At 42.7% G+C, this 19,128-nt stretch overlaps 1 protein-coding gene across 1 annotated transcript in view; it reads right to left on the bottom strand.

The window, feature by feature from the left end:
- Frmd4a (FERM domain containing 4A) overlaps window positions 1-14,872 on the bottom strand; it is a 574,646-nt gene extending 559,774 nt beyond the window's left edge. The window contains exons 1-2 of the mRNA XM_013121372.3: window positions 14,546-14,872; window positions 13,981-14,112 (exon numbers count right to left, since the gene is read on the bottom strand). Coding sequence (XP_012976826.1) covers window positions 13,981-14,025 — 45 coding nt within the window. The 5' untranslated portion in view covers window positions 14,026-14,112; window positions 14,546-14,872. The remainder of the gene's footprint in view (window positions 1-13,980; window positions 14,113-14,545) is intronic.
- Between the last annotated feature and the right edge of the window lie 4,256 nt (window positions 14,873-19,128).

Raw genomic sequence — 19,128 nt, 5'->3', positions numbered from 1 at the left:
ACCTCTGTGCATTTACTTTGCTCATTTTGTAGTCCCACTGCAGTGTTCACTTTTCTTTTTCCTAAAGCTTTTCAAGTTTTTGTACCATTTGCAGGCTAGCACACTATCAGTCTTCTTCATGTCTATAACCCTATCCCTTGCCTCTTTGTCTACCTTGGGATTTTGCTCCATAAACTCTAAACTTTGCTCCAATGGATATGAGCCTGGGCACAGCTTCACCTTATGGTCTAGAGTATAAACCAAAGAACTGTCCTATTTTAGAGCTAGAGATGTGGCTCTGTGGGTAAAAGTACAAACCTAAGGACCCCAAGTGTCTATCTCTAGAAGCCACAAAAGGCTAAATGTGGTGATGCATATCTGTAATCCTAGCACTCCTAAAGGGGAGATGGTGAACAGTGACAAAATTATCAGCTCTCTGGCTAGATGGCTTGTAGTATTTTGTGTAGTGGCAAAAACAAGGAGACAAGGGAAGAATTGACTCCCAAAGGTGTCCTCTGACCTTGACATGGGCACCATGGCAGGTCCATGTATACATGTACACACACACACACACACACACACACTTTTAAGAACAAGTGTTCATTTTATCTTACTAGTTAATGGTAGCCATGATGAACAATCTCTGTCTGCCTCCCACTGTGTCCCTTCCACATGCAACTAGTGAAAATGGATTCTTTCCTCCATTCATAAATGCCCAGCTTACTGTTCAATGTTGTGCCTTTAATACCCTTTAACTCTGGTCCCCTGCCCTGGGGTCCTCTGCTTCTTTCAACCCAATTTCCATATGACTTCCTGTATTAACTATGCTTCTTGTTGCTGTGACCAACCATCTGACAAGATGCAATTTAAGAGAGGAAAGGTTTTCTTCTGGCTTACAGTTTTAAGAGATACAGTCTATCATGGTGGGGAAAGCCAGAGTGTAGAGAGATACTGATCACACTACATCTACAACCAAGAAGTAGAGAGAAGATAGGAAGGAGGGCCATGCTAAGAAATCTCTAAGCCTGTCCACTTTCTCTAGACAGGGCCCATCTCACAGACCTCACTGTGTTGGGGACAACGTATACAAACATACAAACACCGGCCCCTCGCGACATTTTACATTCAAGTAGAATTTCTAGAGTAACATTTCTGTAGCTCAATTCTCATTATGTCATTCCATGCTTAAAATTGTGATCAATTACACATGGAATTCCAGACATTGTCCAAAGTCCTCATTGTGTTTTCAGAGGGTATTTAGTGGCTTCCTCCAGTATATCTTGGCTTTTTTTTTGTCTTGTTGCCTTTTGTCTTCTCTATAAAGAATATGATACAATTGCTGGGACTTGGAACTATTTCCTTTGCATTAATGAGTGATTGCTATTCCTTTTACCTGGAGCTGTGCCCCACTATCACCCAGGCCTTCTGTAAACTCACCAAACCCTTCAACTCACACCAGAAGCTGGGTGTGGGGGTGTACACCATGATTCTAGCATTCCACTGGGAGAGGGAAGAAGATAATGTGAATTTATGGAAATCTCAATTACATAGTGAATTCCAGGCAAACCTAGGCTATACTGTGAGACCCTACCACAAAAGAAAACCCCTCCAGAACCTTTGGAGCCACTTTGGAGTCCTTGTGTTATGTGCCTTTGCTCTATAATACATGAAGAATTCTCTGTCGTAGCATTTACCTGACTGCATTGAAATGATTTGCTTATTTGGCTTTACTGGATAAACTCTAATCTTTCTGACAACAGGGACCAAGTGGTATTGATGTACATATCCTCAACACTGACCATGATGTCTCTAACATCCTCCACAAATTGTTTAAGAAAGGGAAAATATAGACTAGTTTTCACCATGGCATACAAATGAACTTTGGGAGCCCATTTCACATGGAGGGATGCTCTCTCAGCCTGGACACATGGGGAAGGGCCTAGGTCCTACCCTGGATGAAATGACAGACCTTACCCTCCCTGGGGAATGATGTGGGGAGTAGGTTGGGGGTGGGGAGTGGGGCTGCTGGAGGGAGAAGGGGGGAGTCAGAATTGACATTTGAAGCATGTATGTTTCTAATTTAAAAATACATAAAATTAAAAATTATATGGAAAAAGGAAGAAAATGTGAGGAAAGGGAAAGAGGGGGAGAAAAAGGAGAATAAGCCAGGAAAGGGAAGGGAAGAGAGCCAGTGCTTGCTACTCAGGGAGAAAGAACATGGTCACATAGTCTACAAAACAATCAGACATTTCACTCTGCAGAGCCCAAATTACTGATTTCCCTTCCCTTTCTCTCCTTCACAACCTTGGTGCTTCAGGCCTTTGGAAGAAGTATTAAGAAGGCTGCCTCCATCAGCAGTCATGAGAACAGAAAGAAAACAAATAGTTATTGACACAGGTAATGTTCTTGTTTCCCCCCGTGGTAGCAGCATATGGCGCGGGCTGTAATGACCTAGTGTAAAGCATTCCTGGACAATATTAATGACCAACTAGGTTAATGACCAAAGACTCAGCCTCTGGCCAAGAACACATCCTCCTGTTCATTAATTCTTGGGAAATGACCTTAGCCATGTTCATTACAGCTCAATTACACTCAAGCACCGCACAAGAGGAAAAAGCATTTGAGACTTAGTACCAAACTCTGTTCCTCTTGTACCTTGACACATGGGCAATAAAGACACAAAACAAGTTATTAGTCTAAATACCAAGCATGTAAAAGAGGTACGGTTATTGCTTTATCTGCTTCTACAATCAATGAGAACTAAACTCGGTGACCTTAGAGGTCACCAAGCAAGCAAATCGGACTTTTCCTAGTGATTCATGCACACCCTGGGTGTTCTCTGCAGGCACAGCATAGCACTGAACATGTGACTCCCAGCTATATAGTTAGAAGGAAAATCTAAAATTTCAAAGGGCAAAGTCTTCACAGTAGGAAAAAATAAAATTTGCTGAAGATCAGCTTCTGTGGGGGTTCAGGTCCCAAAGAGGATTTGTGGAATGGCGCCTATTGTCAAGATCAATGCTAGATTCCTCAAACCCTGACCTCAAGCCACACCCCAGCTCACACCCTCCACCCCTTTCTCCCATTTAAGCCCATGTGCAGCTGTAGAGTATAATAGGTGTATTCTTTTTTCAATTAAATGATGCTGGCAGCCATCCCGGTTCACCCTCAGATTATGAGAAATAGAGACTGGAATTTTCCTAGTGCTTGTCTCAAACCAGCCTATCCTGATCAGTGTCCCAGAAAGAGACCCTGCCTCACAATCAAGGTGGATGAATGGCTTCTGATGAACCATAACCAGGGCAGATTTTGACATGCATGTACACACAGACCTATGCACACATGACTCTGTGACATGCCTGTACACACAGATCTATGCACACATGACTCTGTGACATGCCTGTACACACAGACCAATGCACACATGACTCTGTGACATGACTGTACACACAGACCTATGCACACATGACTCTGTGACATGCATGTGCACACTGATCTATGTGCACATGACTCTGTGCCCACCCCCATAGTGTTGGCTTCTTCAGAGATCAGCCTATTGGTTAACCAGTCAAGTATGGTCTTTGTCCTCTTAGTAAACTCACATGGATACGTTGCAAATCAGACAAAAGACCTTTAAGCAACATAAAATAAAGTTACAAGCAGTATGCATGTGCTACAGTAGTTACAACCTATCTCACAATCAACATGAGATCAAGTTACAGGTAATGAGCAGGTGCCAATGGTGGTTAAAACTTCTTCTATATACTGCTGACCCTCTTCGTTCATAGAACCTCAATAGCCATTCACCTAAATCTCACCTTAAGGACACTCCTGTGACCAAGAAAGTGCAGCCCCGGTAAGTCTGCATGACTTCCTGAAGAGACCTCAACAGAGGTTTACACATTTCTTCGTTATCAGTTCAAACACATTTTGGGACCCAAGGATAGTAGTGCTTCAATCATTTAGAAGCAGCCATGTTATGGGCAATCCAGGGCACATGGAGAGGACCTCCTCAACTCTAAGGTCAGCAGACCAGTGTGGTTTTGGTGACAGGGACACCCAATGCCCAACATGTTAGTGAAGATAACTTTCAGATTACCGGCTCCAGAATTTAAGTATTACCAGTACCGTCTACAGTGTGGAGCACAGGCAAGTCCACTGTATGCCAAAGGAACTCCTTACACTGACTTCAGAAGCAGAACACAGTGGTTTTTGAAGTCACAATTGTATAGGTGGTGGGAGAAATACAGGGTTTTCCCATATACACACACAAAGAGATAGACAGACACAGCTGATTTGGGGAGTTTATTTTAGTTTCTTATGTGTAGTCTTAGCTCAATGGGCTGGCACTGAATACCTGGCAGAAAACCTCCAAGACTGCTTCATCCAGGCCAGGCAGTATACTCCACACAAGCAAAGTTAATTGAAAAGTCAAGGTACCATTGATCTCATTCCAACGCTGCCTTTCAATGTACGCCAATGTGAACTCACTTTAATCCAGCTGTGCCAATGCCCTCTCTCGGGTTTGACTTGTTCTTCGTTCTCTTTGGGATTTCCATGTCACCCCAGTCCGGCTCTCAGCCCAAATCTAATCACCGGCCTGCTGTGGCTTGTACTGCCACCTGCCCACCAGCCCTTACTGCCAGAAAATTCTATTACAAACAATACCTTCAATTCGATGGTGCTAAGTGAATTGCAATCTATAATTCTTCAAACTCTATTCCCCAACCCAGTTTGGTGCATGTATGTCACGCTCCCTGCAGTCCCATCGCTGGCATTCTGAAATTTAAACTGGGATCCATCATGGAACAGTCCCCCCAGAATATGCCTGTTATCCACCATATTCATCTCATCTCACTATACCCCCAAATTCCAGCCATTGACTCTACACTGGCTTTCTCTCTCCAGTCTCCTACTGTACTTTACTTTTTACTAGCAATTTTCAAAAGCCCAACAACACATATTCAGCTGGTCTCTTCTAGAAAACCAGGGTCTCCCAAGTGCAGAGAGCTCAAACCCAGGACCAGCCCAAAGGATTTGGGATGCGGTCCCTTACCTGATCCCCACTCAGCCAGTTTCCTTCCTCCTCCTGGCACGAGTCCTTGCTTCAGTATACCAGAATCTTTGCTGCAAATGACCCCTCACACTGAATCTCCCTTCACCCAACACCTTCCTGGGTCTTCCCCTGAAAAAGCACCTTTTCTCTTCCCTCCATTCTTAATTGTGCCCAGTCTTCAGAATGGTTCTGTGACTTCTTACTCTTCCATAAACTCTATTTTGATGAGATTTCTAGAACTTACCTCTCTGGACTCTCTCTTACCCCCATTAGCAACCTGGTCTTTGATATTGGGCTCCTTCCTACTGTATGGTGTTTCCAGAACATTTTCTGTGATTTTAATTTGTCTAAGGAGACCCAAGCTCTAGGACATTGGCCGTGTTCCACAGGGACCTGAAATTTCTCCTAAAGTTTGGTCCAGGAATAATTTTCCAGGATATGATCAATCAATTCCTTAACCTATGAAATATAATTCACATACTGCAAGGTTCTAGATCCTGCTAAATGCCTTCCTGTCTCAGGGCTTCTGTGCTGGTTGGAGTGTTCCTGTCGAGACATTTTACCATGGCCTTCCTTTTGCCACTCTCTCTTCGGCTACATGCGACCTCCACGAGAGGCTTCTGCCATCACTCATCCTTAGCTGCATCTGCACAACATCTAAAAATCATCTTAATTAGATATAAGGCATTGCTTTCAGATGGCTCCCCTGTGTATGTCCAATTTGTTTCGTTTTTGCTTTTCCCAAAGACAGTGTAAACTTGGTGATCACAGAAGTCTCATTTGTTTTATTGGCTGCTGTATTATTGCATTAGAGAGTATCAAGGCAGAAGACACATATAGATCAGTGGAAGGGTGCTTGTCCAGCATGTTCCAGGCCCTAGGTTCAATCCCAGATACCAGAAAGAAAACTCCAGTATCAGAAAAAGAATGCCTGTTCAGTAAGAATGTGTTGGGTGAGTGGATGAGATCCTCTATATATGAGACACAACCTATTAAGATATGCTTGCTAAATATCACACAGCACTAAAAGAAATCACAGAGAGGCATCGGTTTGGAAGTGTTAGTCTTGAGTAAGTCTGTTATTGGTGGACAGAAATACAGTTATGCACCATGCAACATCTTGGTCAACAAAGAACTGCTCAAAGGGCAGTGGTCCCTTATGTTTATAGCAGAGCTGGAAATTCCTACTGTGAGTGACATACAGCCACTCTGATATGGAAGTGTAATGCACCACTCAGGTTTGTGGTGATGGTAGTATGAACGAGCTTCCTGTGCTGATGGCTGTCTAACCATATAGCACACACAAATGGGCACAATGCATTCTATTTAACAATAACAGGAGCAACTTTATGTTATTGGCTTATGCATTTCCTTCATTATACTTGTAAACTTCACAGTATTTTCCCACTTATTTGAAAAATGGCTATAATGAAACAATTCATGTTAAAATATATTTCATGGTTCATCACTTAGTTGCATCTTACATAAGCCTACTTCAAAATGACAAAGTCTCTTGAAACTCGTGTATCAGACCGTATTGTCATTGTGAAGCAATGGATGGGTCAAGGTCAGAAAAGTGGGAAGGAATATTGTTGGGGCAGAGGCCTGGTCTTTACATGACTAATGTGGAATATTAGACCTTGAGGCTCATCTCAGGTACAATCAAGTATCTATCAGTGGAAATTTTCAATAGAAAATGACAGCTTGATTTTTAAAAAATATCTCTTTGGCAAAAGTCTCAAGGACAGACAACAATACAAAGAGACTAGAAGCTGGTGTCCGGAGAAAGACTGGGCAGGCAGTCCAGGACGTAGGCTTGCACTAAGGAGGGATGGGAAACCAGATTAGACAGAGTCCGAGAAAGTTGAAATGGTTCACGCTAAGACTAACTAAGCCAGTTGGATAAGAGACTGCAGGAGTCAAAAGTGCATCCTGGACAAGGGGCAAGATGCCAGTGAAGTAAAGGCTTATAGGCCAGGGGAAAGACCTAAGTTTGGGGCACCTGTGGGGTAAGCAAGGGGATAAATGTGGTAAGTTTAGATTTGTAGTCATCAGAGTTGGGGGCCAGGCCTGTGCCAAAGATACAACTTGGAAACCATTATGTACAGATGAAAGTTAATGCTGTGAGCATGCATGATGTTGCTTGGGGAGATGAATTGGATCTACCACTCAGAAAATTGCTTCTCCAGGTCTAGACTGTGACACTGAGATTTCAAAATCCAGAGTTGTAAAGAGCACTCATTATAATATAGCGTGAGTCGCCAGCCAGTGTTACCTTGATATTGAAATTCAGTTCTCCTCATTTGATACTTACAACATGGACTTAGTTAAGCCAGTTTCCAGGCCCTGTGATTACAACCAGGCTAAATACTGTATGTTCCATTAGACATCACATCCTGGAGCAAGACTCAATGAGAAACTGCTACCTATATTTGCAGCATATGTTATCCAAACTGCTATTAAGCTTTTGCAAAGCAGCCATGCAATTAATCTTTAGCAGAGATGCTCTTACAGCCGCCCCATCATGTGTGGCAGCTCTGAAAGGCATGCATCACATATTTGCCAGAGAGAACATATTGCTGCCCATACTTCAGTCATTTATCTTCAGAGGGTAAGAAAGTTGTGTTGGTTATTTAAAATAGGAATGCAAATTTCAGTATGTGTGTGTGACTGGAATGATTTTTGTGACCCTGGGAATACCCTTTTCCCAAAAGCATCAGCCACTTGTCCAAAAGTGGACATTTGTTTCCTAGAGATTCAGGTACTGAGATAGAATTGTAAAACTACTATTTTTTATTGAGTTGGCTCATTCATACAGGAATCCAAGGAGTTAAGTTCAGATAGATAGACAGATAGTCATCTTATGTTAGTTTAAGATAAGGCAAACACTTAACCAAAAAAGCTTGTGTTTTCTTTGGGCCAAGAATAAAGCTAAATGCTTTGTATGTGTAGTTCAGTGAATTATCTCAAGCCTTCTAGGATAATTACTGTATCATTTTGCAAATGCTGAGACTTCTTCAACTTGGGGGGAAAATCAGACAATTGGGTTTCTCCAAATGCATTGTTTTGAAGGAAAGTTGGCCTGAGGTTTAGGGTTCATTGATGTTTTATCTCTTTTGCTAATCTTATTGTGGTATCTAAGGTGCTAAGACCATGTCAATGGGCATCTTTTGTATCTGCCTTGCCAGACTCCCTTCCTTCCTTCTGGATACAGCCATTCTCTGTTTGGAAGATGCCTTCTCTACTCCATGTGATTGGGTGGAATTACCAGCCAGTTGATAATTCTCTTACTTCCTCCAAGGTCTAAATCCCAGGAACTCCTGGTCAGTAATTCCCATTGTCAGACACTATTATTGGCCCAGGGCCATCCCAGTATCCACAGGGTCAGAGAGAATGTGTAAGCCATGACCAGCTGAGAAAAAGCTTGCATATTTACCTGTGTTCATTAATGCTCAGGGCTGGTAATCCCAGAGCTGCTTCTGGAGGAAGAATCCCTAGCTACAAGGTTCAATGAATTTCTTTTTTCTCCATGTTTTTACAAATGCTATAGTTTGAATGTGTCTCTGTTATTTAAACATAATAAAATAGATCAATAAATGAAATTTTACAAATTATAGCAAAAATTAACCTGACTATCTTTGTTGTCATTGACCTCAAATCTCCCCTTTTCAAAGGGATGCATTTACACATTAAACACTGACTACAATATGCTAACATCAAGATTGTAGGTATGCATCAAGAAATTGAACCTCAGAAGATAAACAACTGAATTTAAGTAAGATGTTAGCTACTGACTTAAGTAACAATGATATGACCACTTCCCATAGATATTTGGGAACAGCTCTCCGAGTGTAAGTATAACGGAAAAATAAATGACATTAATAATCAGCTTCACTTTGTACCTAAACATGCCCTGTGGTTGATGATGAGTCTTGAAGACTTTTAGAAGTACATGCCCTGCATTAGCATATCATTATTAGCCTCTAACTTTCTATACAGCTTATCAATATTGCTTCTTTAAGTTTCTGACAACTGTCATTAAATGGGGCAGTAATTCAGTAACACCACAAGCTATCTGAGGCACGTTGGACAAGCTGCTTATCTTCTCCAGACCTTAGCTTCATCACACCACAGGGAGACACAGTCCCTGATTTTCCTGTATCAGGGAGAACATTTAGTAAACCAGCAGACACAAAAGCACTTTGGAAAACTTTAAAACGTAGTAATGGAGAAGCAAGGTTTCTTGGGATAGAACTCAGTTTCTACTCACTTTTTGCTATTTGGGATGTGATCAGAAGCAGAGAGAGACTAAGTACCATATAATAGAACTAAGACTGTGACTCTTCCAAGAACACCTGCCCTCCTGACCTTGCAACCCTTTGTTCCCCAAAGAAATCCATCCAAAGCAGTCAGTTCTTCAGGCACCAAAACATTCCAGACTCCATAAAATCCACCCACTAATTCCACCTCAAATTCCCTCTCTTGGTCCCTCCATTCTTTAGCATTTTACCTAAGCTCCTGGAACCTATATCTTCACTCTGGATGTGCTCTAGTGCCTTAATCCAGGTCTTTCATTCTGGGCTCACTGGATGATGTCTTCTGTGAGAACTCATCTAGTTGTCATGTGATTCTCTCAAGTTGTCTTACACATTTCTCCTTTAGAGAAGCTGCCTTCTCATTCCCAGGGAACTATCTTGCCTCTTCAACTCAGCTGTAAGTTTGTTAAAGCCAATATCTGATTCCCATGATGCTTATATGGAATATGTACTCAGCAACTAAAGGAAGATGTCTAAATGAGAAAAATGGTTGAGGAAGAAAGAATTTGAGGGAGCTGGTATATTCTCAAAGAAGCCCAGACATCTGAAAGTAACTCATCTAACTCACTTCCTTCCCTCATTACAAAGATTCACTCTCTAATTTCTATGACTGAGTTTTTTGCATATTAAACCTCTCTACTGTTAAATATGACCTTGGAAAATTCTTAAAAATACAATTCAAGAAATGGAAAACTGACAACATGATAAGTCTCTTATGGATAGAAATGTTGTTCTTCCTATTCGTGTTAACACAGGCATCTTGCAGCAACTTTTAACTTTGTATATTAATCTTTTTATCTTGTATACTAACATAGAAAATGATCAATATTAAACAAGAGGACAAGACTTTCTGACTAGAAACAACGGAAGTAAAGAATGGTTGAGTCTAGATCAATTAGGCACTCATCTAAAGTGTTAGAAGATCCTGGGTGTCAAAATCTTAGTTTAAATACGGTAGCAGAGAACCTTGATTTTGAGACTCTGTGCTTTCAGTTTCAGGTGTGTGAACACTGGCAGGTTTCTCAATGTCTGATTACCAGGTGGTTTTGTCTTTAAAAATATCTTGAAAGAAATTATATAATATATGCAAAAACATTTGTTTATAGAAAAGTAGAGTTTTCATTATTTATTGCCTAGTCACTTGATCTAAAAACTAATATAGGGCTGGAAGATGGTTCAGAGTATAAACACTCTTGCCTCCAAGCCCCATGACCTCAGTTTATTCCTCAGGACCCACATAGTGTAAAGATAGAACTGATTCTTAAAATTTGTCTTCCAGTTTCCACATGCATGTACACAGACAGAAACACACCCACAAATAAGTAAATGTAACAAAAATAGCTTAAAAATATTTTAATCTTCTTATCCCAATGATTTGAGCTGTCATATTCTAAGAAACAAAAAGGCACACTACTACCTTGATAGCCTCTTAGTCATACATGTATATTCTGGATGAACAAAATGGGTGATCTCCAGGGCAGGTATGGTGTCACATGCTTGTAAGCCTAACACCCAAGAAGTAGAGGCAAGAGGATCAAGTGTTTCATGAAAGCTTGAGTTGCATACCAAGACCCCATCTCAACAAACATCAATCAATTTATCAATCAATAACAAATCCCTGGAGGCCAGCATGCTCTAGCCTTTGCAGCTTTCCTGAACTCATGTGACCTCAATAAATGACAAATAGCCTGATCTACAATTAGTTATATGCAGCAGTATGGGGAACAAAAACAGTGCCTTCTTCTATTCCTGTCATTTCAACATTGATGGGGAGGTGAGCCTCTGATGTACCTGAGGACGTTTTCTCCATTAGAGCCTTCTGTCAGCTCTTTGACTCCATCTTCCCTCCTTCTATTATTTGGGTTGCTCCAATTTTCACAATCATCTATCACTCCCTACCCTCTATTGAACCAGTATAGACCTCCCACAGGGCAGACACGAAATGTTGGACCCCTCCCTAAAGACCCACATCCAACTGGGAAAGGTACCTTAGGCACTGTCTTAAGGTCAGTGGGTTTTGTCCAGGGGAGTAAAGCAGACCTTTATAAGCAGAGTGGGAACAGCCAGCTAATGTGACACATAAAAGCCATAAGGGTGGGAACAAACCCCTCCCCCCCACTGGGTTGAGGAAAAAGTGACAACACCAAACAAAGTACCCAAACTGGCTCCTCAGGAGCTCCATCCTAGACAGTGTATTTACAGACTTTACATTTTGCCCACCAGAGTGAAAGGGCCCCAAGAGGCTAGACCCTCTCAGGCAGCAGATGACATAACCAGGACACACAGAGAGGAAGTGACATACTGAACATTACCAGTAAGTGGCAAAGCTGGAGAGAGAATGCAGGGCACTTTAACTCTCCAGACTCTGCTGCTTCCAGAACCAGATAAACATTTCAACTGACTGTAACTCCTGCAGCCCGAGGACTCCACAGCTGTAAACCACAACTACACTCAACCCACAAGGTATTGCTCTGAAACTGTGCTTTCTGGCTCTTATTACTATACCATGCTACTCTCCCCAGTGAGCAGAGCTTGATAAATAGTGAGAGCTGATTGGCTGATTAGTGAGCAAATACATAATAATAGATACAACTCATTCCTGAGCTCACAGCCAAGGCAGCTCCACTACATGGCCTCTTCTCCCCATTTCTTTTCCCTCTCACTTGCTTACAGTTGTTGGGAATCATCCCGAAGCATGTCAAGGAAGCAACTACTTTGGAATTTCCCCTTTAAAAAGGCAAAAAGCACCAAAGTCCACAGGGGAAATTTCCCCTGAACCAAACACGACCCAGAAAATGTGCAGTGACTCGGATTACATACAGCACTCCTGGGGGATGTAACCTAAGGGTCCATCACTGTGTCAAGAGCTAGCTTCCCAGAGAGAAGACATCACAATACTTTAATCCAGGCAGGAGGTGAATGCTAGGCAGAGATCTTAGGCAACAGGCACCAACGAGTAGAGGATAAACTCTGAACTGAAGAAATAGACAAGACAATATTAATATGAGAAGCCCAAGTGGTTATGTGTGGCAGGGACAGCACAATGGGGTACGATGAGAAGCTTCATTTTACTTGAGTACCAAGGACTTCTACTTGGGACCTTGCAGTAAAATCAGAAATATATCTAAGCATCAACAAGCATTCAGTACGGCAGAGAGGCAGACCTAACAAACTTTCTCTCTATGAGTATACTGCAGGACTTGTATCACCTAAACAACATTAGACAACACATGTGTACATGCATGCACAGAAGTACATGTGATTGCATTTTTGTGCATGCTCTGATTCCAGGGGCCCTCACAAAATCCTGCTCCTCACAGATACTGGAGTATAGTGTTGGCAGCCATCACAAATACTCAGAACTTTTGACATTTATTTGACCCATAGTAGACAATGAAATGAATAGTAGTATCATGCAATATCATTAGTAAGTAGGGAAGCCATGTAAAGAATAGTATCTATAGCAATGCCTTTTCACACTTTCTAATTCCTCCTTCCTGGTAGACCAGAAATAGAAGAGGCCCATGTAATTTCCAGCAATTCAAGTGACTCTGTGGACCAATGCCTTTTTTTTTTAATTTTTGGCTAATGGACCACAAGGAGGCATATCCCTCTTAATTTGATGTGGCTCTCCACCCAGGAGGCAAGCTCCCTCTAGCCACTCCTCCAAGTCACCTTAATAAACTCATCAGCCCTCAGCAAGCTGCACTTTCCTATCTCAGTCAGAAAACACAGATCAATACACACAGCAGAAGCACTTAGGCTCTGCTCATAAACTCTCCAGAGTAAATGGTAGGTACATTCCCATGCCAAGTTGACTCAGCCTTCTTCCGGGGGCAGCATTGCCAAGGCCTGTGAACTGCTGGGCAGCAGAGGAGGGGGGCCGGGGCAGCAGAGCAAACTGAACCCAGAGTTGAACCAAAGGCCAACTGGGTTACAGGGTGCTGCTGCTGCCCTTGCCTGCTTCAAAGCACGAATAAGAACGGCTTTCTTAACATCATAAAAATCACAGGGCTCTAAAGTAGGTGAGCAGTTCACACACATATAAACGCCAATGACTCCTGGCCAGCTGTAGATGGGAGAGGAGTGTCCATTAACTGGGCAGCTGAACTGTCACAAGGGCCACCCTGAGGCTCCCTGGCTTCTCTGGTAGAACTTGGGAAGATAACCTTCTCCAATCAGTCTGGAGACAAAAAAAAATAATAATACTTTTTTATATAAATCTCGCAGCTGCCATGGAAAGAAATCAAACATACAAACAAGCACAACTCTAAATTTAGATTCAAAAGACCCGGAGCGAAGGATGAAGGATGCTGAGCATGGAGGGGAGGCGTCTTGAGATCTATCTGGAGCCACCCTTAGCACCTGTTTGTAAGCACATCTCTCAAAATAGCATCCAGCAACAAGTTTCTAAAATGGCAAATCTACTGCGGCTTTTCCCTGAGAATGCTTAGTCACGCTAATCCTCTGACCCGAGAAATCCCTTTGCAGGAGCCTGCTGGATGAGGCAGAGCCGTGCTTTCCCTGTCTGCAGCCATGGCAGCAGCCGCAGCAGTTAGCAGCAATCCGGAGGCAGGGGAAGGGTGGAGAGGGCACTGCTGGGCCCCACCTCCTCCCCGGCACACTCACCATCAGCAGGCTGAGAGCGGAGTCCGGTACCAGCTGCACTGCCATGGTCCCTGATTGCGACTCCCATGCACAGATGCTTCTGCTGAATCAGACTGCCTGGGCCCAGGGCAGCTGCAGAGCATCCACCAGAACCTAGAGCAAAGCAACCGGACATACAGACTTAGGGAGCCAAGGGCTCCAGGTGAAGCTAGGCCACATTCCCCATGGGGTGGGGAGGAGGGCAGGAGGATGTTGGGAAGATGGGGTGGGAACTATGCTTAGGAAGAGCAAAAAAATACATATGGAGCAGAAGGAGCATAGCAAGCTGCAGGTTATTTAAAGGTGAGCTCTCCCTAGCTTCTTTAAGCTGCATGCAGAAACCGCATCAAACAGAGATGCAATACGGGAGCCTGGGATACAGCAATCCTAGCTGCCACCTTAGCCTAGGCAACAATTCTGCTTTGAACCGACAATTAAAATAAAACATTCCCCATTGCAGATAAATCAGCCAGCCCGACCAACACCCCGCCTCCCTGCATCTATCAGCAAATTCTGCTGCATAAACATGCTGAATGTCACAACCTACCGGCTTGCAATCTGGTCAGTTGCGTCTTCCTGCTGCAGAAAGGTGTGTCTCCTCTTCTAAATCAAGTATCTAGGAGAGAGAGGGCCAAGTCTGACCAGAAGCCACCAGGCAGTCACTGGAGATCAGCAGATGCCCTCATGCTAAGTGAGGACCCACTCACTTAGGAACTGACCCCTTCCACCTTCTACTTTTCCTCTCCAACTAGACTGCAGGCACAGCTCCCAGCAGAACTGACACTTAGGAAGAACATGGAATTATGCTGCCTGTTCTGTAAGCGTTCTGATTCCCCTGCCTGTACCACATGTAAGCAGCCAGACACCCTCTACCTCTCTCTCTCTCTCTCTCTCTCTCTCTCTCTCTCTCTCTCTCTCTCTCTCTCTCTCTCTCTCTCTCTCTCTCTCTCTCTCTCATCCCTCCCTCCCTTCTCTTCCCTCCCATCTCTCCACAGGGCTGCCTGTTAGGAATTTTGAAGGAGCCTCCCCAGTGCAGGAGAGGGAGAGCAGAGGAGGCTAAATTGTAAGAAAGGACATTGCATAAGACAAAAAGGCAAATTAGCCTTGAAAAATCATTTCACTGGGGATAATTTCCCTTGAAGATGTCAAAAGAAAAACTGGAGGCTGCCATCAGGTTCTGTTATATACCATATATACTCATGTTCAATGCCTCTATAGTCTTACCCCAAAAGAAACAAATGAAGCATCTTCACAGGAGCATGGTGAAATTCATAGCCTGGGTTCTCATTCCATTCAAAGTGTCAATTGCTGACACCCCAAGCAGCAGTTTTCAATGTCTTTGCCCTGATTTCACTCACCTCCTGTAATGACCCCTAAAATACCTAGAAATTAGGTGGATGGTGTGAAATGCAGGACCAAGTAAACTGACGCTGTACGTTAGAAATGTGGGAGAAAGAATAGCTTTTACATTTTCCTGTAAATAAGGGTAGCTGTTGTCCCTATGCTCTATATATGTGTGTGCTTGTGTGTTCACAAACACATGTATAGATGTATGCACATGTATGTGGAATCCAGGGGATAACCTCAGGTGTCATTGCTTAGGCTCTGTCTATCTTAGCTTTGTTTCATGGATTTGGGGTTTTCTCTAAGTGAGTTAGACTAGACAGTGGGGAGCCTCAAGCCCTGGCTAGCTTTACCTCCCCAGCATGGGAATCATGTGTCTAGAGTTGTGCAAGATCTGGGGGTGCAAGTCAGCTCACGCTTGCACAACAAACACTTTAGCAGTAGGATCATCTCCCAGCCTTCCAGACTCTCTAACATAGTGGTTCTCAACCTGTGAGTCATGACCCCATCATAACTACATATCAGATATCCTGCATATCAGGTATTTACATTACAATTCAGGACAGCCACAAAATTACAGTTATGAAGTAGCGATGAAAATAACTTTACAATTTGGAGTAAGAACTGTATTAAAGGGTTGCAGGATTAGGAAGGTTGAGAACCATGGCTCTAAGGTATTTATGTGGTAATTATACAGCAATTGCTAAAACATTTTCTTTGAATGACTGAAATGATGCTTCTCTAATTTCTCCTATGGCCTGATGACCATGAGTCTTTATTCCATGTTACTTGACCTCAGGGGTCCCTGAGAGAACTACTTCCTGCCACCAAGGACCTGAAGAGTCAAGGCAAAAGTGCATGAGTGTAGCCTTGCACAGAACTGTGAGGACATTCTGGCCATGCTAGAGAGCATCACATTACTACTAAAACTTAATATCAGTAATCAAGAAATGGTGACTGACTTGAGGCCCTTACTCTGGCCCACCCTTGCCCACAGCTTCCTGAATGTTCAGCTCATGCTTGCTCAGTGTCTGCTCTGTCCTGCTGCCTTCAGAGAACTTTTGATGATCGAGGAGGGGAGGTGTGCACAGGAGCTACTTGTAGATGTTAAGATATGGAAACTGCAAGCCAGTGGCTTAAAAACAAGTCTTTAGGTAGCAGGGAAACAAGAAATTCCTAGATTCTGAGATGAGTTCCAAGGAATGACAAGGCATCATTTTAATATTTCTGTCCTGCTTAGTTCTGTATGGACCATGCTCTTGTGAAATGTGGAAAGCTTAACCACTGAAGTTACTTCATGTGGTGCATGTGGATAGGGGCCAGGCTTATTCCACAGAGACAGGTGTGGAGAAATCCAGGTTGATGTGAAGGATGGAGAGGTAGGCCTGAGAGACTCAGAATCTATCACAGATGTAGCTCTTAGAATATTTGCCTTTGTTTGTGGTTTCCTTTTGTTCGGGAAGGAAGTGGTCTGCTTAAAGATACCCTCAACAAATGAAAGAATGCAACAAGTCTATTGTGTGACCCTCACTGAAGGGAAAAAACATCTCATGGCTGTGAGGGTAAGAGAAAAGGGAAGGTGAGGCAGGAATGGAGTGAAGGAAGTCACAAGGTAAATTTCCTGCTATCCGAGTCCAGTGTACATGATCAACCAGTCCCAAAGCCTGGCTGTACTAGCACTAGGAGCTGAAATGACTTTGACAACATCTAGGGTCCCAGAGTAACTAAATTTTAGGGAGAACAAGGGCCCAAGAAAATTTGGGAAGTTATCAAATCAAATTCACTAAAAGTGTATATATTGTATTGTATTGCTTTCAATGTCAACATTTTCACACATGTTAATAAAATAGTTCTTGACTTCTCTGTTTGGGCATTAAGTTATTAATACTTCTTTTTACCTTTTAAATTTTACTTTTTGCCACTTTTTTACATATATACAATGCACCATGAATACAGTCACTCACTATGATCTTCTGACGGGAGATTAGCCACCCAGTGTCACAACTAGATAGACATCCTTTAACTTTGCATAGTCTCAAAACATCAAACACGAATGGCAGTAGATGTGCGCAGTCATAGTGGTTGAAAAATGACAGGAGTGTCAAAATATTAGGTATAAAGCACCAGGAGTAAGGACATCACTCTAGAAGAGAGTAGAATGCGGGTAGTGGGTGAAAAAAGTAATAATAAACTGAGCACGGAGGGGCCCCCAGAGGCTGGGAAATGCACCCCTGAATTAATGGAGATAGGGACATAAAAACAATCTAAGTATCTGTGGAACAGAGGGGGAAGGAAGAATTCATTTATATTAAATAGACCTTTATCACAAAAGCAGTGATCAGCTGAACAGTGGTGGTGCAAACATTTATTCCTAGCACTCATGAGGCAGAGGCAAGCTGATCTCTGTGAGTTCAAGGTCAGCCTGGTCTACAGAGTGAGTTCCAGGACAGCCAGAGCTGTTACATAGAGAAACCCTGTCTTGAAAATCAACCAATCAAACAAACAAAAAACAATAGTGATCAGACAGGGAGAGGTGGTGCATGCCTTTTATACCAGCAGGAGTAGGTGAATCTCTGTGAGTTTGAGGCCAGCCTGTTCTACAGATTGAATTCCAGGACAGCCAGGGCTACATAGCAAAACCCTGTCTCAAACACACACACACACACACACACACACACACACACACACACACACACACACACACACACACACACACACAAAGGAGTAATCAACAGATGGGATGTCACACACACTGGAGTGGTTTTATGGTTAAGGAAGAATTAAATCTTGTTGGTTTTAGTTAATGGAACAGGAATCATTGTGTCAAGTAAATAAAGAAATATTATAAAAGGTAATCATTATGATTATTCTCAAATGTGGAATCTAGTTGTTTGCTCTTTAAAAAGACATAATAATAGAATGGAATTATTTTGGAAGGGGAAGAGGTGGGGGTAATATAATCAAAGTACATGTGTGTAGACCTGGAGTAAAAGCACCATCTACAGAAGCCTGACAACTGAGTTTGATATCAGGAACCCACATACACAGCTAGATATGGTGGTGTGCAGCTGCAATCCCAGTACTCTTACAGGGGCTGAGACAGAAAAATACCCCTGGAGCTCTAGAGCTACTTAATCTGAAGTAGGCTGAGCAATAGCAGAAAACAAGAGAGTCCCTGACTCAACTAAGTAGAGGGCAGGAACTTACTAATAAGTTGCCTTTTGACCTCTACACATATACATGTCCATCCTTACAGACACACACACACACACACACACACACACACACACTTGATGAATTAAAAAATCTGCAAATAAAAGGTATATAAATGTCACATCTATCAAAAGCCATTACAAAAATTAGCCATCGGACAAATGGCATGGCTCAGCACGTAAAGGTGCTTGCTGCTCAGCCAAACAAGCTAAGTTTGATTCCAGGAAGCCATATGATAGAAGTCTGTCTTCTGCTCACAAATATAAGACACAAACAATATTTCTTCTACTTGAAAAATGTGTGTATGTATGTGTGTGTAACTCTGATGTTTTCTGCTCTAACTCAGGATGGGACTATATTTCCACACCCATGATTCTACCATGATGCACCATCACCTTCATACCATGCCCAATCTTGAGTATGGACAAAGTGTAACCCATCTTTACTTTATAGGTAACGTGTATTAGGTGTTTTGTTCTAACAGTGGAAAGCTGGCTAAAACATCTGGGGAAGAACCAGGAAAAAAGCAGTAGCTAGTGTTCACATGGAGCCAGAACAGTGTGTGATCACAGA

Source organism: Mesocricetus auratus, unplaced genomic scaffold (assembly GCF_017639785.1).
Source record: "Mesocricetus auratus isolate SY011 unplaced genomic scaffold, BCM_Maur_2.0 Super-Scaffold_100013, whole genome shotgun sequence".
In the NCBI taxonomy this organism is placed as follows: Eukaryota; Metazoa; Chordata; class Mammalia; order Rodentia; family Cricetidae; genus Mesocricetus; species Mesocricetus auratus.
This window is presented reverse-complemented; position numbering and strand designations above follow the sequence as displayed.